This window comes from Budorcas taxicolor, chromosome 6 (genome assembly GCF_023091745.1).
Source record: "Budorcas taxicolor isolate Tak-1 chromosome 6, Takin1.1, whole genome shotgun sequence".
In the NCBI taxonomy this organism is placed as follows: Eukaryota; Metazoa; Chordata; class Mammalia; order Artiodactyla; family Bovidae; genus Budorcas; species Budorcas taxicolor.
In genome coordinates this window covers 115,228,435-115,242,966 of record NC_068915.1, presented here as the reverse complement: position 1 = coordinate 115,242,966, position 14,532 = coordinate 115,228,435, and the positions used below count along the sequence as shown (strand labels likewise).

Below are 14,532 nucleotides of genomic sequence, written 5' to 3'. Positions count from 1 at the left end.
AGATGGGAATACCAGACCACTTGACCTGCCTCTTGAGAAATCTGTATGCAGGCCAGGAAGCAACAATTAGAACTGGACATGGAACAACAGACTGGTTCCAAATAGGAAAAGGAGTGCGTCAAGGCTGTATATTGTCACCCTGCTTATTTAACTTCTATGCAGAGTTCATCATGAGAAAGGCTGGACTGGAAGAAACACAAGCTGGAATCTAGATTGCCGGGAGAAATATCAATAACCTCAGATATGCAGGTGATACCACCCTTATGGCAGAAAGTGAAGAGGAACTAAAAAGCCTCTTGAGGAAAGTAAGAGAGGAGAGTGAAAAAGTTGGCTTAAAGCTCAACATTCAGAAAATGAAGATCATGGCATCCAGTCCCATCACTTCATGGGAAATAGATGGGGAAACAGTGGAAACAGTGTCAGACTTTATTTTTTTGGGCTCCAAAATCACTGCAGATGGTGACTGCAGCCATGAAATTAAAAGACGCTTACTCCTTGGGAGAAAAGTTATGAGCAACCTAGATAGTGTTATTCAAAAGCAGAGAGATTACTTTGCGGACTAAGGTCCATCTAGTCACGGCTATGGTTTTTCCTGTGGTCATGTATGGATGTGAGAGCTGGACTGTGAAGAAGGCTGAGTGCCAAAAAATTGATGCTTTTGAACTGTGGTGTTGGAGAAGACTCTTGAGAGTCCCTTGGACTGCAAGGAGATCCAATCAGTCCATTCTGAAGGAGATCAGCCCTGGGATTTCTTTGGAAGGAATGATGCTAAAGCTGTAACTCCAGTACTTTGGCCACCTCATGCGAAGAGTTGACTCATTGGAAAAGACTCTGATGCTGGGAGGGATTGGGGGCAGGAGGAGAAGGGGACGACAGAAGATGAGATGGCTGGATGGCATCATGGACTCGATGGACGTTAGTCTCAGTGAACTCCGGGAGTTGGTGATGGACAGGGAGGCCTGGTGTGCTGCGATTCATGGGGTCACAAAGAGTCGGACACAACTGAGCGACTGAACTGAACTAAGCTTGCCATGGGCGAGTTCCTCACGCTGGCTCCCGGCAGATTCCTGGGACCGGAAGTTCCACTGGAGAGGGGATAGGCAATTCACTTCAGTATTCTTGGGCTTCCCTGGTGGCTCAGCTGGTAAAGAATCCACCTGCAATGTGAGAGACCTGGGTTAGATCCCTGGGTTAGATCCCTGGGTTGGGAAGATTCCCCGGAGAAGGCAAAGGCTACCCACTCCAGTATTCTGGCTTGGAGAGTTCCATGGACTGTATAGTCCATGGGGTCGCAAAGAGTTGGACACAACTGAGCGACTTTCACTTTAGAAATAAATTATTCTTTGTTCATCATAAAACAATTAAACATACATCCTGCAGACCATTGTTCTGTCATCCTTGAAGATGCGCTTATAGTCCTATGATAATATGCTTTCCATTCTGCCCAGTTCTTTCACTTGTTTGGTGTGGATGCATCAGTTACTTTGTGTTAGGCTTCTGTTACTGGAAACTGTTTCCTGAGACCTGAGAATTTCTTCTGACAATGTTAAAACAATTGCTTAAAAAACATACACTCTTAAAAAAAACATGTTCTATTATATCTTGGATCTTCACAGTATAATTTACTCAGTGTGTTGCTTTTGGAAGTGATCTTTAAAGGGTTTTGTGAGGAGAGGGGTCCTCCCAGCGGGCCTGACTGCCGTCCTCCGAGAGGCCCATGTGTGGGCTGGCGTCCAGGAGCTGGGGTGGCGGGAGGGCCCCCAGCACCCCCTCGGATGGGGGCTCCCTGTGCCTGCATGCTCTGTCTGTGCTCACACACTCCCTCCTGGGGCTGGACTGAGTGTCTGCCCAGCAGAGGGGCCCGCAGGGCCGGTCTCCAGTAAGAACCCCAGCTCTGAGTCTGTGACAAGCTTCCCTGGGGACACGTGTCTCTGTGGGTCCGTGTGTGTCCTCGGGACGAGGTTCTGGAAGCTGGGGCCCGTCTCCCCTGGACCCCACCCCGTCCCCCACTGGGCCTTCTCGCTTCGCTGGTTCTGGTTCGCAGCTTCTGGCTGTGATGGATCGGAGCTGAGAGGACCAATGTGCCCGGTCCGCGCGTCCTCCTGCTGGAACCCGGGGTGGCCTTGGGGACCCCCACCCGGGTTTGTTTCTGGTGACAGCCAGTCCTCTTCACCGCGTAGTCATCCCCGTGGGACAGTGGAGTGCAGGTGGCTGTGTTCTCCGTGCGGTCCCGTCTGTTCCGCGGAGTGGCCTCCATCCTGCAGGACTTGTTTCAGACTGGCGTGTTCTCTCCACACCACGCCTTGTTCAAAATCGGTTACTGGAGAGAGGGCTGCGGACGAGAGAACCAGCGGACGGCCCTGCCTGGGGGCGGACTTGGTGTGGACGGCAGTGGTGACGGAGGCCAGGCTGGACTAAGGGCGGCCGCTCTGCCCCCGGCTCTGCACCGCCCCCCAGGGCAGGGTGGGGGCCCACTGGAGCGCTGGGGGTCCCAGGACGCGCCTCTCCGCGCCCAGACCCGAGGGGGCAGCTTCTGCTGGAGTCCTCTGCTCCTCACACGGGGAGTGGGGTGGGCCGAGGTGGGGGTCGGAAGGACAGCAGGCCTGCCCCTCAAGGGGGCCCGTTGGGCTGCGCAGCGCCCGTGCCCCTCCTGCGCACTGGCCCCGCGGCGGCTGCGCTGGGAGCTGTGCGTTCGTGATTAAGCCAGCACGCCGAACAGGGTGCGGTCTCCAACAACCGGCTCTCTCTTCTTCCTCCGCAGGGCGCCCCTCCGAGGAGACCGGGCTGGCTGGCGGCAGCCTCGCGCCACGGGCCGGCCGGCGGGCTGAGCGATGCGCCGGGCGCGGCGGCCATGTCCCGAGCGGGGGAGCCGGCGCCCGCGCGGCTGCGCAGCGTGGCGGTGGCCCGGGGCCGCGCCGGCTACGGCTTCACGCTCGCGGGCCAGGCGCCCTGCGTGCTCAGCTGCGTCCTGCGGGGCAGCCCCGCCGACCTCGTGGGCCTCCGCGCCGGCGACCAGATCCTGGCCGTCAACGAGATCAACGTGAAGAAAGCGTCCCACGAAGACGTGGTGAAGCTAATCGGGAAATGCTCCGGGGTCCTGCACATGGCGATCGCGGAGGGCGGCGGCCACCTGGAGTCCTGCTCCAGTGACGAGGAGGTCGGCTTTTACGAAGGAAGAGGCTGGCTGAAGCCCAAGCTCGACTCTAAGGCTTTACGAATAAACAGGGCAGAGAGGGTTGTTGAGGAGATGCAGTCGGGAGGGATTTTCAACATGATCTTTGAAAACCCTGGCCTTCGAGCCAGCAGCTCGGAGCCCCTGAAGCTGAAGCAGAGGTCGCTTTCAGAGTCGGCCGCCGGCCGGTGTGACCTTGCACACGAGAGTGCAGGTAATCTGCATCCCAGCCTGCCTTCTAAGGAGGAGACGCCCAAAGCGGGGAGCCACGGTTCTGCTTTCGGCTCGGGGCTGGAGGCTCCTGAGGACTTTGGGCTGGATGCAAGCATTCTCAACGTGGCCATGGTCGTGGGCTACCTGGGCTCCATCGAGCTGCCGTCCGCCGGCTGCAGCCTGGAGTCGGACAGCGTGCAGGCCATCCGGGGCTGCCTGCGGCGCCTGCGGGCCGAGCAGAAGATCCACTCGCTGGTGGCCATGCAGGTCATGCATGACTGCGTGCAGCTGTGCACGGACAAGGCGGCCGTGCTGGCCCGCTACCCGGCCGAGAGGCTGGCCTTCAGCGCCGTGTGCCCCGACGACAGGAGGTTTTTCGGGCTGGTGACCACTCAGGCGGGCGATGACGGGAGCCTGGCGCAGGAGGAGGACGGCGTCCTGCGGACGTCCTGCCACGTGTTCATGGTGGACCCCGACCTGTTTAGCCACAAGATCCACCAGGGCATCGCCCGGCGTTTCGGGTTTGAGTGCACGGCCGACCCTGACACCAACGGCTGCCTGGAGTTCCCCGCGTCCTCGCTGCCCGTGCTGCAGTTCATCTCGGTGCTTTACCGGGACATGGGCGAGCTGATCGAGGGCATGCGGGCCCGGGCCTTCGCCGACGGGGACGCCGACGCCCACCAGAACACCAGCACCAGCAGCAACAGCGACAGCGGCATTGGGAACTTCAGCCCTGAGGACAGGAGCAGCCGCGTGCTCGTGGTGGACCTGGGCGCCGCCTCCAGCAGGCACGGCCCCGGCGGCGGCGCCTGGGAGGGCACGGGCGGGAGGGGCCCCCAGCCCTGGGCCGCCCCCTGGAACGGGGCCTTCTGTCTTGACCCCGAGGGGGCCCCGTTCGAGGCCGCCCCGCAGGCTGACAGGTGCCGGGACCTCAGTAAGCACCTGGGGCCCACCCCGCACGCGGAGGGCCCCCCTGCCCCCCTGAGGTGCCCGGTGCCGCCCTCCCGGAGGGGCGCTGTGGGCCCTAGCGGTGGCTCCGGCCAGCGGTGGCTCCCGGGCCACGTGCTGCGGCAGTGGCAGTGCGGGCACGTCAGTGACCAGGAGTCTTACACCGACTCCACGGACGGCTGGTCCAGTGTCAACTGCGGCACGCTGCCCCCGCCCATGAGCAAGATTCCCGCCGACCGCTACCGCGTGGAGGGCAGCCCGGCCCAGCCCCCGCCCAGCGCCCAGCGCAGGGACTGGGCCAGGAAGGCCCTTGGCGTGCAGAACATCCTCGGCCCCCGTCGAAGTGCCAGGAAGACCAAGGAGGACAAGAAGGTGAGCCTGGAGGGAGGGGCAGGGAGGCGAGCATGGCTCCCGACTCGGTCAGTCACTGACGGACACTGGCACCTGTGCGGCCCGCTTCCTCCCGCCCAGCTCGGGTGGCCTCTGGCAGCCTCATGGCACCTCCCTTGGGTTCACCCAGGCTCTGGGTGGGGCCCAGGCGGCTGTCGGGTGGGACAGGTGGCGGTGGAGGGGCGGTGAGCGCCCGGTTGGGGTGAGGCCCTTCTCCCCGCTTCCCACCCTTTCCTGCTGCGGCGGGTGCCACGGGGGCAGGTTCTGGACGCTCAGCCTGCTCCCTTCACGATGGGGAGCTTCCCCTCAGCATTTCCTCCACCCAGGAGGTGCTGCTACGAGAAAATGCCAGCTGAAGTGGGCCACAGACAGCTCAGGGCAGGCTTGGACTGTGTGCGTGTGTGAGTCCCTTCAGTTCAGTTCAGTTCAGTTGCTCAGTTGTGTCCGACTCTTTGCGACCCCATGAATCGCAGCACACCAGGCCTCCCTGTCCATCACCATCTCCCAGAGTTCGCTCAGACTCACGTCCATCGAGTCCGTGATGCCATCCAGCCATCTCATCCTCTGTCATCCCCTTCTCCTCCTGCCCCCAATGCCTCCCAGCATCAGAGTGTTTTCCAATGAGTCAACTCTTTGCATGAGGTGGCCAAAGTATTGGAGTTTCAGCTTTAGCATCATTCCTTCCAAAGAAATCCCAGGGTTGATCTCCTTCAGAATGGACTGGTTGGATCTCCTTGCAGTCCAAGGGACTCTCAAGAGTCTTCTCCAACACCACAGTTCAAAAGCATCAATTCTTCGGCGCTCAGCCCTCTTCACAGTCCAGCTCTCACACCCATACATGACCACTGGAAAAACCATAGCCTTGACTAGATGGACCTTAGTAGGCAAAGTAATGTCTCTGCTTTTGAATATGCTATCTAGGTTGGTCATAACTTTTCTTCCAAGGAGTAAGCGTCTTTTAATTTCATGGCTGCAGTCACCATCTGCAGTGATTTTGGAGCCCAGAAAAATAAAGTCTGACACTGTTTCTACTGTTTCCCCATCTATTTCCCATGAAGTGATGGGACTGGATGCCATGATCTTCGTTTTCTGAGTGTTGAGCTTTAAGCCAACTTTTTCACTCTCCTCTTTCACTTTCCTCAAGAGGCTTTTTAGGTCCTCTTCACTTTCTGCCATAAGGGTGGTGTCATCTGCATATCTGAGGTTATTGATATTTCTCCACTTGGTGGGAAGTGCCTGCCGGCCCTGTCCCGCTCCATGTGGTCTCAGCTCCTCCGGGACCGGGGTCTGACCTCAGGGACCTGGAGACAGTGGTGCTGTGCTTGTCCAGGCAGGTGACTGGTCCTGCAGGGGCTAAGGACTTGTCTGAGGTCAGCCATCAGGATGAAGCAGGTTCATGATTCAAACCTTGGGCTTGTTTCTGTTTTGCAAGAGACTGTCTTTTAGAGCCGATCTAGGTTTATAATGAAGTTGAGGGGAAGGTGCGCCATTTCCTCTGTCCTCAAAGGCACACAGCCTCTCCTCCGTCCCTGTTCCCCTCAGGGGGACCTTGTCATCATCAGCAGACCCGGACTCCACAGTTTCTCCTGGGGTCCCTCCTGTGGTGTGTATTCTGTGGGCTTGTGCAAATGCATAAGGCCGTGTCTTCACCACTGTGGGTCATGCAGAGTGGTTTGTGCTGCCTTGAATCCCCTCGTGCTCTGCCTGCCCCTCCCTCCCTCCTGTCGGCCCCGGGCCATCGCGCAGGCTTTTACCGTCTGCACTGCCCGCTCTTTGGGAATGCCAGCGCAGCACACGGCATGTAGGTTTTTCAGAGTGCTGCTTTCACTCAGTGACGTGCCTTTAAGTAAAAGCCTTGTCTTTCCATGGCACGCCAGCTCATTTTCCTTTAGCACCAACAATACTCCGTAGTCTGGAGGCATTGTATTTATCCGTTGCCCTCCTGAAGGACACTGGTTGCTTCCAGGTTCTGGCAGCTCTGAATAAAGCTGATCTAAACACCTGTGTGCAGGCTTCTGTGTGGGTGTAAGTTTTCAACTCCTGTGGGTAAGCGCCAAGGCAGTGAGACTGCTGAATTGTGGGCTCAGGGTGTGTTCTACTTCGTAAGAAAGTATCTTCCAAACTGGCTGCACCATTGTGCATTTCTGCCAGCAAGGATGAAAGTTTTTGTCACCTTGTGTTCTGGCCCCGATTGCATGTCAGTGTTCAGCGTTTTTGCCGTTCTGACACTTGTGTAGTGGTATCTCATTGTTTTAACTTGCATCTCCGTGATGCCATGTGATATGGAATGTCTTTTCCTGTACTTACTTGTCATCCGGGTATCTTTGGTGAGGTGTCAGTTAAGGTCTTTGGCCCATTTTGTATCAGATTGTTTGGGCACACTGCGTGGCACGTGGGGTCTTAGTCTCTCTCGACCAGGGATCAGACCCACGCCCTCTGCACTGGAAGCGTGCAGTCTTAACCACTGGGCTGCCGGGGGAGCCCTGAGTCCTGGGTGGATTGTTTTCTTACCATAGAGTTTTAAGAGTTGTTTCTTTGTTTTGGATAATGGTCCTTCATAATATGTGTCCTTTGCAAATATTTTTTCGGTTCTGTGAGTTGTCTTCATTCTCTTGATACCATGTTTCACAGAGTAAAAGTGCTTTATTTTGGTGAAGTCCAGCGGCTTATCAGTTCTTTCTTTGATGGATCGTGTTTTTGGTGCTGTGCCAAACACATCACTGAACCCACGGCCACCTAGGTTTTCTCCTGTGCCATCTTCTAGGAGTTTTTTGATTTTTTGTTTTACGCCGACGTCTGTGATCCACTTGGAGTTGACTTTCTGAAGGGTGAGGTCTGCGTCTAGATTCACGTTTTGGCTGTGGATGCCTGTCGTTCCAGCACCCTTTGTAGAAAAGACTATCATCGCTCTCTCCTATTATCTTTGACCCTTTGTGAGGGATCAGTGGTCTGTACTTAGGAGGGTCTTGGACTTCTTTTTAATGTTCTTTCACCTTGAACAAAAATGTAGTGAAAACGAAGGCTTTGGCTGTTACTACTTACACTGTAACAAAAGAACGAAGCCCTTGGCGTGGAAGGGATGTCTCCAGTGCTGGGGAGTGGCACGCTCACTGTTTGCAGTCTGCTTCATCTCCTTATTTGACCTGAATGGGGATGCTGTGAGCTCATCATCTTACTGATGAGGAGAGTAGGGTTTATGCACATCCAGCGACTTGCCAATAGTCAGGTGGTATTTGTCCTGCGATGCGACGGACACACAACTTACCTAGGTAGTAATAAATTGTGGTAGGCAGAACAGTAGTAAATGAGTAAGTAGTAATAGATTGTGCGTTACTGCCTCCCAGCTCCCATCTCTGGAAGTGTGTCCATTGCTTTTTGCTAAGTGGGTTCTCCTCATTTTAGCACAGCCTAACCCCACAGCCCCAGCGGGAGTGGCAGAAGCTTCCAGGGTCCTAAGCTGGGGCTCCTGGTGTCCCTCCTGGCCTGGCCTGAGCTGGCGTGAGGCTTGTCTGCATCAGCAGAGGACAGGCCAGGAAGGGATGGAGGCCGGAAGTGCCAGAAATGCCAGGAGGAAGAGGCGTTAGGCGTGGGAGGGAGAGATGCCAGAGATGGCGGAGGTTGGGTAGGTGGTGCCCGGAATTGCTGTCAGTTCCTCTCCGTGGAGCTGTGGCTTCAGTGTAGAGTCAGGCTGCGTCCTCCGGATCCGGCCCGGAGACAGCAAGCACGCCTGCAGGTTGAACAGGAAGAAGTTATCAGGAAGAACCAGACGAGAGCTGGCTCACCGCCGAGGGAGTGCGAATGGAACCCTGCGGAGGCAGCCGTGCAGGGGGCGAGAGCAGGGACTCAGCGCCCCGAGGGGCAGCCCCGCGGAGCAGCGGGCTGGGGGCCGGCGCTGGCTGCTGGGGAGCAGGCTGCCCCTGGGCGAGGGCCCTGGGAGAATGTGGCCACGCTGGCACCGTGGGAACCAGCACTGCCCTGTAGGCAGAGTGCTGTCCATACGACCCAGCTCCAGCGTCCGACGCCCCCGAAGGCGCTGAGTGCTCAGCGCTGGGAGGGAGAGCCTGGGACGCCGGCCCCACCCGCCCCTGGGCCCTCTGCTGCCCTCCCCTCAACACCCTCCCCTTGCAGAGTCCTTGTGTTTGCTGATGTTCGTGAAGTGGCTTTTCCGAGTGAATTTGGTCCAGGGCCTTCTTCGTTGTATGTGGCCTCGAGGCCTTGGCCTGTTTCCCTTAGAGGTGAGCGGCTGACCGCTCAGAGGTTCTCCCGCGTGCCTGGAGCTGGTCAGTCTCGGTCTTCGCAGAGGGGCCCGGGGTGCATGGAGCCTCCGTCACTCAGCCAGGCACCTGTCGCCTGCCTGGGCCTTTGCTCCTGACAGGTGGGCTCTGCCCTGCCAGCACAGTTCCTGGCGGTCACGGCCCTCCAGGGCCCTGAGGAACTCTGCATGCCCCAGGGGACTTCTCACCAGCTTCTTTTCAGCCACCTCGGCCGATTGTGCCCCTGAGTGGGTAGCCTGTGACCAGTGGGGGCAAGCAGGCCTGACCCCAGGCTGGGAGGGGCCCCCGAGGGGCACGCGCTCTGTCTCTTTCTCCCCTCCACCCTCGGGTGCTCATGGTTGCCTCCATGCATGCTCAATAGCTCTCTGTGTTAAATGCTCCCGTTGGATCTCCTGGCACACAGCCTTTCTATTCTGTGTGCACGAAGGAAGCCAGCTGTTAGCAGGACTCTCATCACCGCCTTCGGTCACCAGTTGGCCCCCAAGGCCTGTCGCCTCTGGGCCCAGACGGCCCTCTCTTCACTACGCGCCTTTACCCGGGCTTTGTCGCTGTCTCCTTGTCCTGTGTACGCTGGCTCAGTCCAGACCTCGGCTTTCTGGGACCCTTTCTGCTGTGAAGCCTGGAGGGAAAGCATTTCTGACTGTTGCCTGTGCAGGCAGACACCTCTCAGGTGTCCTGAGGCCAGTGTCTCAGATCAGCTGCCCCAGAGAGGCTCGGGCGATGCAGGAGGGGAGGCTTTCAAGGGTGAGTCATTTACAAACGGGCAGCAGTGGTCATCACTGAAATATGAGTGAATAAGACGTGCTTGTTGGCAGTGGAGTGAAGACGGGTGTGTTTTCATGCGGTAGGCTGCTGCTGCTACCGCTAAGTCACTTCACTTGTGTCCGACTCTGTGCGACCCCAGAGACGGCAGCCCACCAGGCTCCCCTGTCATGCGCTCATGTACAAGTGACGGGTCTCAGTCTGTTACACAGGACTTCACGTGGCCTGAACGCGCGGGGCTGTGCTCTCCGCTGGTCGGCCTGGGAGGGTTGCCCAGGGCCGGCATGGAGGTGCCCCTGTCAGTAGAAGCCGCGTTCCTCCAGGCGTGTAGTTTCCGTGGTCCCCCGTGTGCCTGTGCTTGAACTTGAGGTTGAAGACAGCCACTGTGCAGGGGTGAGACAGGGCCTGTCCACATTCCAGCCTGCAGGGGGATGGAGTGGGGGGCGGGAGGGGGGTCTGCAGGAATGGGGGGCGGGGGTTCTGCAGGAGTGAGCGGGAGGGGGGTCTGCAGGAGTGAGCGGGAGGGGGGGTCTGCAGGATTGGGGGGCGGGGGCTCTGCAGGAGTGAGGGGGAGGGAGGTCTGCAGGGGTGGGGGGGTCTGCAGGAGTGGGGGGAGGGGGGTCTGCAGGGATGGGGGGGTCTGCAGGGGTGGGGGTCTGTAGGATTGGGGGGAGGGGGGTCTGCAGGAGTAGGGGGCGGGGGGTCTGCAGGAGTAGGGGGCGGGGGGTCTGCAGGAGTGGGGGTCGAGGGGGTCTGCAGGAGTGGGGGGAGGGGGGTCTGCAGGAGGGGGGTGGGAGGTCTGCAGGAGTGAGGGGGAGGGAGGTCTGCAGGGGTGGGGGGTCTGCAGGATTGGAGGGAGGGGGGTCTGCAGGAGTGGGGGGGAGGGGGGTCTGCCGGGGTGGGGGTGTCTGCAGGGGTGGGGGTCTGCAGGAGTAGGGGGTGGGGGGTCTGCAGGATTGGCGGCAGGAGGGGGTCTGAGGAGGGGGGCGGGGGGCGTGGAGGCCAGGCTGGAGCTGTGGGGACCCTCTTGCTGCTTCTCATGGGCCCGGCCTCATCACGTGGCTGCCCCTGCTGCATGGGAGGCGGGTGTGCAGCCGGGTGGGAGGTGGGTGGGGGGAGCGCCACCGTGGGGACAGCCCTCACGGTGCAGGGAGCAGGAAAGCCGGGCACACACACACGTTTAACATGGTCCTGCTTTTGTGTAAAGCATTTCAATACCCCCCAAATAAACCCATGCATTTTATTTTATTTTTTTTTTTTTTTTTTTTTTTTTTTTTTTTTTAAACCCATGCATTTTAAAGCGTACACATGTTTATATGTAAACATATAGAAGAAATTGAAAGGAGACAGTACTGGTTACCCAGGGCAGCAGGTGAAAACTGGGAAGGGTTCCGGACACTAGAATTTTTTTGTTGTTTTGATTTTGTATTATGGGAATCTGAACATGTTTTACTTAACGAAAAAGAATACATTTGAAGAAAAAACTTAAAATTATTTTAGTAATTCTTTATTTGTTAAGATCAAAGTGAGGATTGGTGCTGGAAGCAGTATCGGTACTCCTGTGGCTTTGCTGAGGACAGGCTCATCCGTCCCCCCGGGAGGACAGTATGGGATTCAACAGACTGACCTCTCTTCTAGTACAATGAGAGGAAGTTTTAAAATAGACTGTAAAAAAAAAAAAAAATCTAGAGAATACTGAAAAGGCTGGGCAAGGCCCGGTGATTTAACTGCCTCTAAAAAGAGCAGCTTTGGTCTGCCTGCCTTGTAAACAGCACACTTGCTCAGCGTCGCCTGGCTCTCTGAGAGTCAGTGGTGGAGGAAGCCAACAACGATGGGGAGAGTCAGCTGGTCTGGGAGATAACAGGGCCCGTCCCGCCCTGCCTGCCCACTGGTGGACGTGCCCTGCCCCGGGAAGGACGTGGGGTCGCGGGGACGCCAGGATGAGATATGGCGACGGGACGCAGGGACGGGACGCAAGGATGCTGGGATGGGACGCAGGGACGCGGTGACAGGACACGGCGATGGGACTTGGGGATGCGGGGACACCGGGATGGGATGCAGGGATGGCACTTGGGGATGGCATGCTGGGACGCAGGGACGCGGGGGGGGGCGGGATGCTGGGACAGCACACCGGTATGGGACGCTGGGCCCCTTGGCTTCCCGCGCTCGCTCGTCCCGCTGGAGGTGGTCCTTCCGACCTCATGCAGCCCGTGCTCCCCGCTGGGGGTAGAAGCGCTCGGCCCCTCCTGGACCTGGCTTCCAGAGGAGCTGGACGCCGTGTGGAGCGCAGAGACGGGAGGACACCCAGGTGGAGTGGACGGGCATCAAGGGAGCCGGCACATAGCAGGACCGCCGCCTCCTGTTCTTCGGCTTTAGATAGGAGAAGGGAGAGTGTTCCCAGCTAGGTGGCCACCACGTTCCTGCCAGAATCAGAAGGATTTGAAGTGCTTGAATCCCAGATTGATTAGTTTTGCTGTTTCTTAAGCTTTAAAAAGCCTCTTGATGAAAGTGAAAGCAGAGAGTGAAAAAGTTGGCTTAAAGCTCAACATTCAGAAAACTAAGATCATGATATCTGGTCCCATCACTTCATGGGAAGTAGATGGAGAAACGGTGGAAACAGTGTCAGACTTTATTTTTTGGACTCCAGAATCACTGCAGATGGTGATTGCAGCCAGGAAATTAAAAAACGCTTACTCCTTGGAAGGAGGGTTGTGACCAACCTAGATAGCATATTAAAAAGCAGAGATATTACTTTGCCAAAAAAGGTCTGTCTAGTCAAGGCTATGGTTTTTCCAGTGGTCATGTATGGATGTGAGAGTTGGACTGTGAAGAGAGCTGAGCGCTGAAGAATTGATGATTTTGAACTGTGGTGTTGGAGAAGACTCTTGAGAGTCCCTTGGACTGCAAGGAGATCCAACCAGTCCATCCTAAAGGAGACCAGTCCTGGGTGTTCATTGGAAGGACTGATGCTGAGCCTGAAACTCCAATACTTTGGCCACCTCATGCAAAGAGTTGACTCATTGGAAAAGACTCTGATGCTGGGAGGGATTGGGGGCAGGAGGAGAAGGGGACGACTGAGGATGAGATGGCTGGATGGCATCACTGACTTGATGCACATGGGTTTGGGTGGACTCTGGGAGTTGGTGATGGACAGGGAGGCCTGGCGTGCTGTGATTCATGGGGTCACAAAGAGTCGGACACGACTGAGCGACTGAGCTGAACTGAAGCTTAAAGTGGCTTTATGACACAGTGCTCTGTAACTTGTTTCCTAATACTGCATATCCCTTCATAGTATCTTCACCTGCAGTTCGTCATGTTAGCTATAAAATAACCCGTTGTGTGAGTATTCCACCACCACTACACACAGACACACACACACTCACATACACACACTCACACAGTCACTCACCCACACACACACTCAAACACACACAGCCATTAACAGAGTGACAGACGGCGCTTTGGTGAACATCCTTGCACACGTCTCCAGGTGTGCATATGAAGGCATTTCTCAGGGTCGTCCAGAGAACGGAAGGGCGGCTTTGGAGCTTTGTAGCAGGGCCGAGTGGTGAGCCTGGTCTCTGCTCCTCCGTGTCGACTGTAGACGGTCGCTGGGGCAGGCACGGATGGAATTACTGACGGACGGCGCTGCTGGTGTGGCTGCCAGTACCCAGTCCTTGTCCCGGACCGGAGCGGTGAGAACCGTGTCCGGTGTCCTGCACGCCCCCAGACGGGTCCAGGAGCTCAGTAGAGTTGGCTGGAATGCCCTCACCATGCAGAAGCACGCTGTCTTCCCGACAGCCCTGCACCCACTCCTCTAAGAGCTCAGATTGCCCGCGTGCTTGCCGAAGCTTGCCTTTGTGAGGCTCCTCCACGTTCTGTCAACCTATTAGTTGTAAAGTGGCACCTTGTTGTGGCTTCAGTTTGCATTCCCTCGATCACAAAGGTGTGGTTTCCTCTTTGTTGAGGGGCCTGCTGAAAACGTGGCCTATTTTGCTGCTGGGTTGTCTTCTCTGATTGGTAGGAGTTACAGATTCTGGCTGCTAGCCTCTGCCAGTTACGCACAGTCCCTGACTGCTCTCTCAGTGTTCCATGCGCTGTGTCACCCTGATGAACAGAAGTTCTTGACTTTAGTATTCTCCAGCTTGTCAGCCTTTCTCTTGCACTTTTGATTTAACACATTCACTACTATCTTGAGCTCTGAAAGATTTTCTCCTTTTTTTCCCCTAACATTTTATGGAGTTGATTTTTGTGCATGGCACAGAAAGTGGGTGACAGGTTAATTTTTTCCTCTGTGTGGACGCCTGGTTGGAGCACTGAATTCATGCTCTCGGGAGGCCCAGTGGCGCCCTGTGCCGTGTGCCACGTGCCCACATACGTGTGGGTCTCGGTTCTCTGACCTCCGCTGTCAGTACCTCAGCCGCACTGTACTTTCAGAATCGTAGCGTTGTATCTGATGTGCCTATCTGATCTTGGCATTGCTTGAGCCTTGCTCTTTTATGCAGATTTTATAATCAGCTAATAACTTCTCCAAAAAAAATTGCTACTGATTGTTTTATTGGGACAGCATGTCCAGGATGAAATATCCTGTGTCCTATCCTATCCATGAAAGTGGTATCTCTCGTCGTTTATTTAGATTTTATTTTCTTTCAGTAAAATCTTATAGATGCCTTCATAAACATTGTTGACTACATTATTCTTAGATTATATGACCAGACTTATTTCTAGATACCTTGTATATTTCGTTACTATTATTAACGGTACATACATAAA

At 56.4% G+C, this 14,532-nt stretch overlaps 1 protein-coding gene across 1 annotated transcript in view; it reads left to right on the top strand.

Annotated features, from left to right (window-relative positions):
- Nucleotides 1-2,851: 2,851 nt before the first annotated feature.
- RGS12 (regulator of G protein signaling 12) overlaps nucleotides 2,852-14,532 on the top strand; it is a 93,134-nt gene continuing 81,453 nt past the window's right edge. Inside the window, exon 1 of the mRNA XM_052641726.1 lies at nucleotides 2,852-4,705. Coding sequence (XP_052497686.1) covers nucleotides 2,852-4,705 — 1,854 coding nt within the window. The remainder of the gene's footprint in view (nucleotides 4,706-14,532) is intronic.